Genomic DNA, 12,086 nt, shown 5'->3' with positions numbered 1-12,086 from the left:
TGGTTGTTGCTGCCGTTGTCAACAACTTAGTCTGCTGAACTTCTGCCGAGAGGAAGGAAAAGGGAAAGGCCTTGCTCTCCTTCATCAATGTTGCTAAGCAACAGGTCACGAAGTCAGCAGCATTCTAAACATCACAAAAAGGAAGGCAAAAGGGCAAAAAATGAAAAGGAGTTAAAGGTATAACCTACCTTTAGTGGGATCTAGTGGTTTGTCGCTCTCTTTAGTAGTTGTTTTTTTTTTAGCTTCTCCAGTCTGTAATGTTATATATTTAAATGCTTTGTATATATTACCAATTGTATGTTGACAATACTACTGATTTGACTTGTATTTTATCAAGTTACAATGCCAATATTAACGCCATCTTGTTTTATTATAATATGAAGTGTGAATTTTAAACCATGTTTTAATATAGATGTTTTAATATAGATTTTAATTGATGTTTTTATAATTATGTTGTGAGCCGCCCTGAGCCCGGCTTGCTGGGAATGAGGGCGGGATATAAATGTAAATAACAAACAAACAAACACCTCACTACTAGCATCTTAATCTTATACTAACTGAATTCACAGTATTTTCCTATTGTTGACTTTCTTATGGAACTACGTTTTTAATACTCTTATGTCTCACATTATTAATATTTGCTGCAGTGAAATATTTTCTCGTCCATACATATGTTCTGGATTATTTCAAAGTACAGCCTACATTTTTGCATAGGTTTAAATACACCTAGCAAAAGATAATTTGGACTTAAGAGTTCTGTATTCAGATGCACCAATCAGCAGCTCATTCATAGCAGCTCACCCTTGTGGCCGCTAGATAATTAGCTTGGCATCTTCACCATCACACCGGCTCCCTGCTCAGGCCGTGCGATCCTGATTGCAGTCAATGGACTTAGAAGAGTGTAACTCTGCCCACGGCACCGACAGCCAGTCACGTTAGTCTAAATCTCCACTTCAGATCCCAAACATGCACTGAGAAGCCGGTAGAACACCGGACCATTCCTTAAATACCTTAATTATGAGCAAGATGGGGAAACTAAATAACATTAATGGGGTAGAAAAGAGCAAGAGTCCAGTAGCACTTTAAAGACTAACAAAATTTCTGGCAGGGTATAAGCTTTCATGAGCCACAGCTCACTTCTTCAGAAAGCTCATACCCTGCCAGAAAATTTGTTAGTCTTTTAAGATGCTACTGGACTCTTGGTCTTTTCTGCTACCCATCATGATCTATTAATGGGGTAGATAGCATTTTCAGTACATGGTGGGAAAGGTAGACCACATTTACCTTTCAGTCTTATACCTCAGAACTCAAACACATTCAAGGATATCATTAGGAAAGGCATGTGGGCAAACAACTGATCATGAGCTGCATGAAAAATGTCCCATGGTGAACTGCACATGTGTGGAGAACTACAACAACCCTGAAACCACTAAGTTTGGGTCTGTGTATTTAGTGCCTAAGGAAAGGACTTCACTTCTGTGACAGTAGACAGTAAATGGAACCAAATAAAATCCTCCAATTTAATTTTTATTTCAAGGAACTTTGTTATCTATCTGTATCGTAGCGGTGTCTGTATGGCCCTAGATAAGAAACCCAAATGTCAGGAATAGGTGCAAGTTAGGGCATATAGGCAACCAAAAAGGTACAGAACTGGTTGAAACAAGAAAAATACCATATGAAGTAGAGGAGGACCACCTATGCTGCCTCAAAGTTTGTGAAGGAAGGGTGGGAGAAAAATGCTTTGCATTAGAACATAGTACCGAGTTATAATTTCACAGAAATATTTTGCTGTGTTACTTCTTAATTTTAAAAAAACTAGAGAGGTAAAAATAAGTAATAAGCACGCTTATGATTCATTTGCAAAACAAGACCAAAAACTTTAGATCAAGTTTTTTTTTTCTTCCAGAAAGTCGCTTGTTTATTTTAGTGCAGAACTAGAAAAAACAGCAGTGCCAAATTAGGGTAACTGCACAAAACAAGACTGACTTCCTGGGCAATTAGAAAGGAAAAGGGAGCACACACACGGCAGCCCTACAGAAATCAGGAAGCAACAGGCAGAAGGGCGAGACGTATTAAAGGCTACCCAAGCTTGTATTACAGGAAGTAATGGACTTACAAAGGACCAGTGCAGATTAGATATACAGGGGAGAAAAACTTCCTAATGAGGGAAAACACTGACACTGTAACAGCCAGACAACAGCAGGTCATTCAAGCAGCCTTATTTGAAGGAGAAAATCAGATCTGAGGGGAGCAGACTTGTCCAAAGGAAAGCAGGGGTGCCCTCCTAAGCAGAGTCCTAAGTCAACAGGCTTAGAAAGGTGTTAGCTCTGCTTAGCTGTAAATGTGCTCTCTGTAATGCAGCAACAGGATAAGATGTCAGGGATATGGTGGTGCTTAGAGCCTTTTATTTCTCATACCATGTGATGTATACCAATGGAAGCATCTGCATTGTGAGGTTTTCCCCACTCTATTTGAAATCTCTTCTTCTTGCAGTTAAACTGAGTCACCTGCTCCAAGATTGCCTATGAGGTTTCCCAATGGGTATTTTGGCATTAATGGTACGTCAGGGAGACTACAGGTGTCACATGGATTAAACCAGGGGAGGGGAACCTTTTTTCTGCCAAGGCCATTTTGATATTTATAACATCATTCACGGGCCGGGCATTCTGGCCTTGCCCCCTTTAACCCCTCCATTGTCGCCACTTCCGCCCCCAGCCCTCTTGTAGTCCAGAGGAAATACATTTCTCCACGGCCCAGGTGGGAAAGGGTTAACATAGTTTCTTGGGCGGTCCTAGCAGCTTCATAGCTAATGAATTTTCTGCAAGGGGGAAAGAAAGTTCCTTTTCTCGGCAAAACAAACTCACATCTGCCTTGAATAGAGGCTGTTCCTGGCCGCAGGAGGGGGCGGATCGCCAGTCTTAAATCCTTCTGAGCTAGAGATGTGCCAGGACCCACGAAGGGCCAGACCAAATTATTTTGCGGGCCTTAAACGGCCCCCGGGCCTGACGTTCCCCACCCCTGGATTAAACCAAACAGTTACAGATCAATTCTACGTATGTTTATTCGGAAGCAAGTCCTGCTGTGTTCTGGCCTTAGTCACAAACACGCACGCACAGGATTGCAAACGTAACATGGGCTGAAGACCCCCAACACACTCATACCCCAACACAAGTTGAGCCTGCCCACATAACCTGGGGCAGAAGGAACTAAGTGAGGCCTGTTCACATACGGAGACATGGGGCTGGATTCAGAAGAAGAGGTAATGGATAGGGTTGCCAGGTGCCTGCTGGCAGCGAGCAAACCCCCGGCAATTTCCCCCTCTGCCCGCCGACCACCTGAGGGTCAGCGGGCAGACGTGCACACACGCATGCATACCACATGCATCACTTCTGGTTTAGAACCAGACGTTCCGCCTCGCGAGGGGCCTTTTACCTCTTAGTTTGAGTGGTAAAGGGCCGCTTTACCAAACTAAGAGGTAAAGGCCCTTTGTGATGCGACACTTCCGGTTCTAAACCGGAAGTGACGCGCTTGCGTCAGTGCGCATGTGCTTGCACACACACACTTAACAAGAAGAGCCTCCTACCGGAGGAGGTAAGGTACCTGGCAACCCTAGTAATGGAAGGAGCCAAAGTGAATAATTCTTTACTCCTCCCTTTCTCAAGCAGCTTTCTGCTGTGGTAGTGGAAAGGGCTGTCAAGTCACAGCTGACTTATGGCGATCCCACAGGGTTTTCAAGGCAAGAGACGTTCAGAGGTGGTTTGCCATTGCCTGCCTCCATGTGGGCTGAGAGAGTTCTGAGAGAACTGTGACTGGCCCAAGGTCACCCAGCAGGCTTCATGTGGAGTGGGGTATCAAACCCGGTTATCCAGATTAGAGTCTGCTCGTCACCACTATACCTCGCTGGCCTTCTGTTACTAGTCCCCCAAACTCCTCTCTGAGGATCAAGATATTCTCACAGGCAAAATGACCCACTGACAGGTCATGTGGGCTGCAGAGATGATGGAGAGTATAAAAATGGGGAATGAAGTAACAATCACCGTTTCCCTCCCCTTCCATTTGCAGCTTGCATCAGTAGAGAGGCAATTTGACTTGATTCCCCTTCACTGCTGCAGCTCCTTTGCCCAGCGGCACATTTTGTTTTTGAGGCTCTCCTAAACCTCAGACAGGAGTTTTGGGACATAATGGCAGACTGGTTGAAGAAGGGGCAGGCGGGTAAAGATTATTCCCCCTAACACCTTCAGTGAGCTCTTCTGGTGGCTCCAGCTCACAGCTTAATTGTTTGGGATGTGAGCTATGGCTCATTTAAAGCGACGTCCATAGGATCAGGGACTGCTACTGGTTTGAGGCAGTGGTACTATTATTATTATTATTATTATTATTATTATTATTAATCCCACCCTTCCCGACCAAAGTCAATAACTCTGCTACCACAAAATAATTTTGCTTATGTTACTTAGGTAAAGATCTGGGCCACCCATCTTTTAATCTAGATTACATTAGTGGAGCTGAATAAATGAAACTGAAATCTTGTATTAAGTGAAAGACAAACCAATTAAGAGAAACAAAGTGCAATTCATCCTACAACACTAATAGTAAATTGCAATTGTACAATCAGCTGGAGGGTTCTAACAATAAAAACTGCAAGACCCATGTCTCTTCTCACAATGTCCATTGTCAGTGTAGGGCAAAAATTTAGGTACTACAATGCATACCTGACCCTAGTGTCTCTGGTATCCCCCTGCAAATAATCCATGAATGTCAACCAATAATGCAACACCTCCATAAAGCTCTGTATTGTGTGACATGATTTAAGTACGTAAGAATGACTAACATTTTCAGATCACTGTTTTTATCAGGCAAAGTGTGAAGTTCACTGAAGTATAAAACAAGAAGCCAAACAACAACAATAAATACATTTATATATTTGGATATCAGTGTTAGGATCTCCCCTTAAATGCTTTTAGCAATAGGTCTGCCGCCAGCCCTGGAGACAGGATCCCACTGACCACCTTCTCCTCCAGAAGCGGAATCTGATCTCTCACTGCCAAGTGACTCCGGAAATGGTCCAGCATGTTTTCTTGAATTACATTCCACATCCACACTTTCTGCTGTCTCTGCCGTTTGGTGATCAACTCGCCACTTGCAAGCATGAGGTCTCGGAATTCTGTCATCTTATCCCACACGTCAGAGATGCCTTCTCCAGTCCTGGCAGAGATCCGCATGACCTATTAGATTAAGAACAGTCTTTTTTAAGAGATACAAGACAAAAATTAAGCTGTTAGGTGGATCTGTAATTTGTTGACAGATTGCACCCAAAGAGTGCTTGTTAATGGTTCCTCATCCACTTGGGATCATCTGTCCTGGGCACTGTTTTGTTCAACAACTTTATAAATGATTTGGATGAAGGAATAGAGGGGATGCTTATTAAATTTGCAGATGATACTAAATTGGGAGGGGTAGCAAATACGGTAGAAGACAGAGCCAGAATACAGGATGATCTTGACAGGCTGGAGAATTGGGCTAAAACCAATAAAATGCATTTCAACACAGATAAATGTAAAGTTCTGCATTTAGGTAGGAAAAAGCAAACGCATAATTATAGGATGGGGGAGACTTGTCTGAGTAGTAGTGTGTGCAAAAGGAATCTTGGGGTCTTAGTAGACCAAACACTGAACATGACTCAGCAGTGTGATGCGAAAGCTAAAAAAGCAAATGCGATCTTGGGCTGCAGCAACAGAAGTATAGTGTCCAGATCACACAAAGTGATGGTATCACTTTACTCTGCTCTGGTTAGACCTCACCTAGAGTATTGTGTTCAGTTTTAGGCACCACAATTTAAGAAGGATGTAGACAAGCTGGAACGTGTCCAGAGGAGGGCAACAAAGATGGTGAGGGGTCTGGAAACCAAGACCTATGAGGAAAGGTTGAAGGAGCTGGGTATGTTTAGCCTGAAGAGGAGAAGACTGAGAGGGGATATGATAACCAATGTTCATGTACTTGAAGGGCTGTCATATAGAGGATGGTGCCGAGTTGTTTTCTGTTGCCCCAGAAGGTCGGACCAGAACCAATGGGTTGAAATTAAATCAAAAGAGTTTCCGTCTAGACATTAGGAAGAATTTTCTAACAGAGCGGTTCCTCAGTGGAACAGACTTCCTCGGGAGGTGGTAGGTGCTCCTTCCCTGGAAGTTTTTAAGCAGAGACTATATGGTCATCTGTCAGCAATGCTGATTCTATGACCTTTGGTAGTTCATGAGAGGGAGGGCATTTTAGCCATCTTCTGGGCATGGAGTAGGGGTCACTGGGGGGAGTTTGGGGGAGGTAGTTGTGAATTTCCTGCATTGTGCAGGGGGTTGGACTAGATGACCCTGGTAGTTCCTTCCAACTCTATGATTTTTCTTTTCCTGCTGCCTTCAACTTTTCCTAGTGTTATTGTCTTTTCCAGTGACTCTTGTATACAAACACTTTATATAAATAAAATAAAATAAAATTTTAACAAGTGTGCATTCAAACTGGCACATGTTAACTTTATGTTAGATTGCAGCTTGCAATTTTTGAAGATGCTTACAGTCAGGATCCTGGCAAAAAAGACTTTCCAAATTTATACACTTAAAGAATTTATCACCAAATGATAAAGTGGAAAGAGACCTGGAGAACCACACAGGTTCTGTAGTATTACAATCAATACCCTCTCACCTAAATCTTATATTTTCCCCAACAGCAAGGAAGATGAAAGAGGTTTATTTTGAAGGTACCAACCTTTGGGCTCCAAACCTTGGAGCGCTTGCGGAGCAACTTCAGCGCACTGATATATTCTGCTTGAATTCTCCGTGCTGGCACAATTAAATCTCCATCAGCTTTGGTTACAGCAACGAGATCTGCCATCTCAATGATCCCTCGTTTGATACCCTGAACCAAGCAAGGGGGGGGGAGAAGAAAAGTGGAACCCAAAGAAACACTATTATTATCAATAATAATCTCCTTCAGAAGATCCACAGCAATGCTGAAATCAGGCAAGAAACCTTTTTGCTGCCTTTCTTCTTCATCTTAAAATTTACGGTGCCAGATAACTGCAGAGGTGTAGTTTTAGAGCAGTGGTTCCCAACCTTTTTTTGACCAGGGACCACTAGGACTTTTTTGTTCGGTGCAGGGACCCCAAGGTTCAAAATAAAAATTCAGAGAATTTGAAAATAAACTTTAATCATAACTGTTAGTTAAACATTAAACTTAGAATAATATTTGAATATATATTTTTATAATAGAGAACTTTTAATTGAAAATATTAATTTATTATGGGTTTATAACTTTGTTTTGCATACCTTAATTTAGTTCTCGCGGACCCCTTGGGTCCACAGACCCCTGGTTGGGAACCAGTGTTTTAGAGGAAACCTTCTAAAAGGATATCCTGGTTCCTTGGACCACTTTGTTCAGAAGCCCAATATGAACCTTTCAGGTGTGCAGAGCAACGGCTAGCATGTGATCTGACTGCTGCAAGACTAAGAGCCCTGTGTTAAAGGCATGTTAGTAAAGGGCTTCTAAGGGAGAGCCAGATTTGTATCCAGTAGCACCCCAGGAACCAACAAGATTTGGAGGGTATAAGCATTAATGGATCAAAGGTCTCTCTTCTACTGCAGGCCAACACAGTAACCCTCTGAAACTAAGGAAGAACCAGTTTAATTTCTAAAAAATATTTGGACCTAGACCAACCCTGGGTGTAGGCATAGACAAAATAGCTCAGCTGCACTCCAACAACATGGCAATCAGTGTCACGGAACCACAAATGCAATAAATGATGTGCTAACACCTACATTTATAGTTATTGTTAAAAGTTAAAATGGGCAATACATTCTATTGGTTTATGGCAGCTTAAGGGGGACAGAACAAGACAAACAGCAGTAAATCCCACCCTCTTGGGAAAAAACAAGTATTGTAAAAATTAACACCATATTTTGTTGCTAGGAGAAGGCTGAATACTTTGGAAAACCTACTATTCTCATATATCAAGCTTTGCTTCTTGCCAGTCTAAAACAATCAGTACCTGTAATTCATCACCTCCTGCTGGTGGCAACAGCAATACAAACATATCAACCATATCAGCAACAGCAAACTCTGATTGCCCCACACCTAAGAATGGAAAGCAGAAATTAATCACTCACTTTGGGCTCTAATAGCAACATCACAAGGTAATTTTAAAAAAATATATTGACTACTGTAAGAAGGGCTTAGTGTGTGGGGACAACTGAAGAAAATGTTGATGTAGAGTAAAAAACAAATCAAACAAGAAGCAAACAAGATGAATCCAAAAAGCTCAGCCAGAATAAGGAACAAGAGAAACTCACTTAACAATAACACCGGGCAGTTTCATGAGCTTCCACGTGCTTGGCCTGAACAGCAGTTGTGCCACCAAGGAAAACACCCAAGTGACAAACTGCTTATGCCTAAAACAGGAGAGATGCTCTCTCTTCCTACATCACTACAGAAATATTCATGCAAACTTAGTTGCACTGTGTTGTGTTAAAGGGGTCCTACACTGCATATATGAACCCATGTGAAGCTGCCCTGTACTGAACCAGACCCTTGGTCTGCCAGTATTGCCTACTCAAAACCAGCAGCAGCTCTTCAGGGTCTTAAGCAGAGGCTTTTCAGGTGACCTCCTAATGGATCCTTTCTCTCTCTCTCTTTTAAAACGGGTGACACATTTTCTCTGGCAGCGCTTTAGCAAAGGGTAGCACTGACTCAGCGACACATGAGATTCGGGGTTTCTTTCTCTTCTAAGCCTCAGTAGGCCAGAAAATAACAGAGCCACTCAGCTATGTCATCAGAGACCACAATGTGGTCAGCATACACCCAAGGAAGATTTTCACTTACCTACTGTTTCCACGAGAACAATGTCATAGCCTCCTCCTTCACACAGCAAAATGACTTCATTAGTGGTCCGTGTCACACCACCCAGCGTTCCTCTGGTTGGAGACGGCCTGATGTAAGCATTCATGTCTCTTGACAACTCAATCATTCGGGTTTTATCACCCAACAGGGATCCTTCAAACATTGCACAAAGATAGTATCACAACAGATACAGCAAACTTTGTCCCAAGATTCAAGTCAATGCAGGCTTATTCAACTAAATGGAGAACCAGATAGTAAACAAGACTTACTGCATGCATCTCAAGCATGTTTCCTGCAGGAAAGAAAATAGTTAGGAACCCCCTGAGTGCTTTAATTATGTGAAGACGAGGTGGCTGCCCATATGGGAGAAAAGCACATGCTATTAAAGTCCAGGCCATATCTCCTAGAAGTGAAAACACTGCCATTATCCCAGCTGATCAATATTGCACGAAATTAGACAACTATACCTAGGAACACTATAACTATGAAGCCCCAACTTTTGGAAACACTCCAACATCCAAAGGTACCATTTAGATTTTTTTTTTCTTTTGGGGGTGGGCAGGTAGGCAAGATTGAACAGATTAGTTGACTAGCTTAGTACCTGATACTTCAATTCATATAGTTTGTGTTGGTTACCCCCTCTCTAAGTGTTCAGTATGGGCTACACCAATGGTACCCAGTGGCTTCAGAGAAATGCATTCCCAAGTGACAACCACCACAAGTGCGACATTTACTTCCATTGCTGGCCTGAGGCCTGCACCTCCAGTTGGCTTGCAGCTCACCTGTTCCTCTGGTGGTGGCTATTTCAAGGTGGGGAACCAGCTGCCAGCCACACGCCCCACTGAGGAAGGACCTTGCCCACTTTCCTGAAACAGGCAGGGGCCACATGAGGGAATGGTGGTCATAAGTGCCATACGTGGCTCCCCAGCCACTGAGGGACCATCACTCAGCTATACCATCCATCTAATAAAAACAACTACATTTGTGTTCCTAAACAAGCAGAAGGAGCGATTCATGTTTTCACAGACGTACTCACCACCACTTGTACTAGAGGAAGGGTCCACAGCCAGCACAGATACTTTGTGCCCTCTTTCTGTGAGCATTTTCCCAAAGCATTCAATAAATGTTGATTTCCCAGCACCAGGGGGGCCAGATAATCCTAGGTATCAGTAGAAACATCCTTGAGCCTAAGGCAACGTACAATCACATTTGAATTGCAGCACAACGTAATCTGCACGCTATGCAACATCACCAAGGTAAGCTTATAACTTAAGGAATAAGAGGCTCTGATCTAAACCCAATTAATGTATTGCTGTCAATACTCTTTCATCCCCTTGCCTTAATTGCAACCACTGCCCTTTCCTTCCAAAGTTACAAAAATCATAATCTTGAGCTTTTTCAAAAATGCAATTCCCCCCCAATGTATGCTTTTTTTTTTTTGCAATTAAGTCACAGCTGACTTACAGCGACCCCTGCTGGGTTTTCAAGGCAAGAGACCCTGGGAGGTGGTCTGCCATTGCCTGCCTCCGCGTCACAACCCTGATATTCCTTGGAGGTCCCCTATCCAAATACTAGCCAGGGTCAGGGCTGAGAGTGTCTGGCCCAAGTCACCCAGCAAGCTTCCATGGCACAAGTGGGGATTTGAACCTGGGTTTCCCAGGTCCCAGTCCTACACTTTAACCACTAAACCATGCTGGCTCTCCAGTGCACGCATACAGCTACTGAAAACTTGCACATGACCAATGCCGCCTAAGAAATAATGCATTTAACCATCTTCTCTAAAAGGATTACTTACTCTTCCTAAATCAGCTCAAATTTGACTTCTTTTAACTTTTTTCCTTCTCTGTCACCAAATCATATTATTATGTAAGCAAGTTTTATGCAAATTAACAACATCATTTACTGGATTCTTTTTAAAAAAATAAGCACATTAAGGAGCACAACCAGAATATTTACAGAAGTGTTAAGAGCTCACAGAGAGAGGAACTGGGAGGCACTTGAAATTAACAAGATGTTAGGGAAGCTTTTCTCTTGAGTAGGCAGGTTTCATGAGGGAAGCAGCTCCCACATAGCAACGCAGAAATACAACTGTACCGAGAACTACAACAACCCGTCATAATGGGTTCCAGCTCCTTTGTAATTTTCAAGAGTTAAATAAAAACATTTCCTTAGAACTGTGGCAAATCAAGATGCGTTAAATCATAGTAATAATTGCGCAAACAAAAAAGGACTGACCCACTCTAAAGGCTAGTGGCTTTCCTTTATTTAACTGTTCTTGTTCTCTGTGGTAGGATAGTACCTTCTGAAGGAGCACCTGCGCCATCTCCTTTTTCCTGCTGTGTGTGGATTCTACAAGAGTAATGGCTTCCGCCAAGCAGGCCCTGTCCCCACGGACAAGTCCGTTGTACAGTTTCTCTAAGAGTCTTTGCTCCTTAGCGGAGAGTTCCTGCAGTTGTTGTTCTGCTGCTGCTGGACAACACCAGCCAGTCTTCAAGCCCTTTGAAGATATCATCATTCGCCTTACAAAATGGGGCTGTGGCAAATTAGCCAGGCGGCCATACGGAACAGCAGATCCTGGAAGGGGCCTCAAACAAAAACTATTCAAAGTACTCTTCCTAATAGTCTTTAAAAACCGGTCAGGAGGAAATCGTAGCAGCATTGATGACGCATTCATTTCGTCTGAAGTCAGGGAGATCTGTTTTTCGACGGCCTAATAAGGGAAGAAGAAAAATCCCCAGTATTTCCATGTCTCTCCAACATAAATTTTAATTATAAAAAGCAGCACAAGAACACGAGATGCAGTCTAGATTGCTAGATGTTAAGCAAGGTGAAAACTACATTCATGAGTAAGAAAAGCCTGCGGGTGGGGAAGTTGGAGCATGTGGGGAAAGGGTTAATCAAGAACACACCCACCCACAGGCTTCCCATTACACAAGCCATACAACATGTACAGTACAAGTGTAGGTCGCCAGCCAAGGTAGCCCTTCCCTTCCCCCCAGTGTCTGCGGTCTAAAGGAGAGAAAACCCACTGACCAGCCAAATCACTCATGCAGTGACAGTGACAAGGAATAGGATTGTAGGCTATTGCAATGTTTATTCCATATACCACCTTCTTTTTACTGCACTGTCTTTTACTTTTACAACCCTCTTGCTGCATTATGGCATGCCTCACATGGTTTCTGTTTGTTTGTTTTGGTTTTTGT

At 42.9% G+C, this 12,086-nt stretch overlaps 1 protein-coding gene across 3 annotated transcripts; it reads right to left on the bottom strand.

Moving 5' to 3' along the window:
• Positions 1-4,936: 4,936 nt before the first annotated feature.
• On the bottom strand, positions 4,937-11,557 carry MMAA (metabolism of cobalamin associated A). 3 transcript variants are annotated; one of them, XM_056855489.1, is made up of 6 exons: positions 11,119-11,557; positions 9,920-10,042; positions 8,866-9,036; positions 8,036-8,121; positions 6,757-6,906; positions 4,937-5,225 (listed from the first exon to the last, which is right to left on the bottom strand). In XM_056855489.1, the coding sequence occupies exons 1-6, from the start codon at positions 11,555-11,557 to the stop codon at positions 4,938-4,940; spliced, it is 1,257 nt and encodes a 418-aa protein (XP_056711467.1). In that variant the 3' UTR covers position 4,937. The 3 variants fall into 3 exon arrangements, with proteins under 3 accessions (XP_056711467.1, XP_056711468.1, XP_056711469.1); XM_056855490.1 differs by having other exon boundaries at positions 11,183-11,293; XM_056855491.1 differs by having other exon boundaries at positions 9,920-10,070; positions 11,119-11,153.
• Positions 11,558-12,086: the final 529 nt, after the last annotated feature.

The sequence above is a fragment of the Euleptes europaea genome, chromosome 9, assembly GCF_029931775.1.
Source record: "Euleptes europaea isolate rEulEur1 chromosome 9, rEulEur1.hap1, whole genome shotgun sequence".
NCBI lineage: Eukaryota > Metazoa > Chordata > Lepidosauria > Squamata > Sphaerodactylidae > Euleptes > Euleptes europaea.
This window is presented reverse-complemented; position numbering and strand designations above follow the sequence as displayed.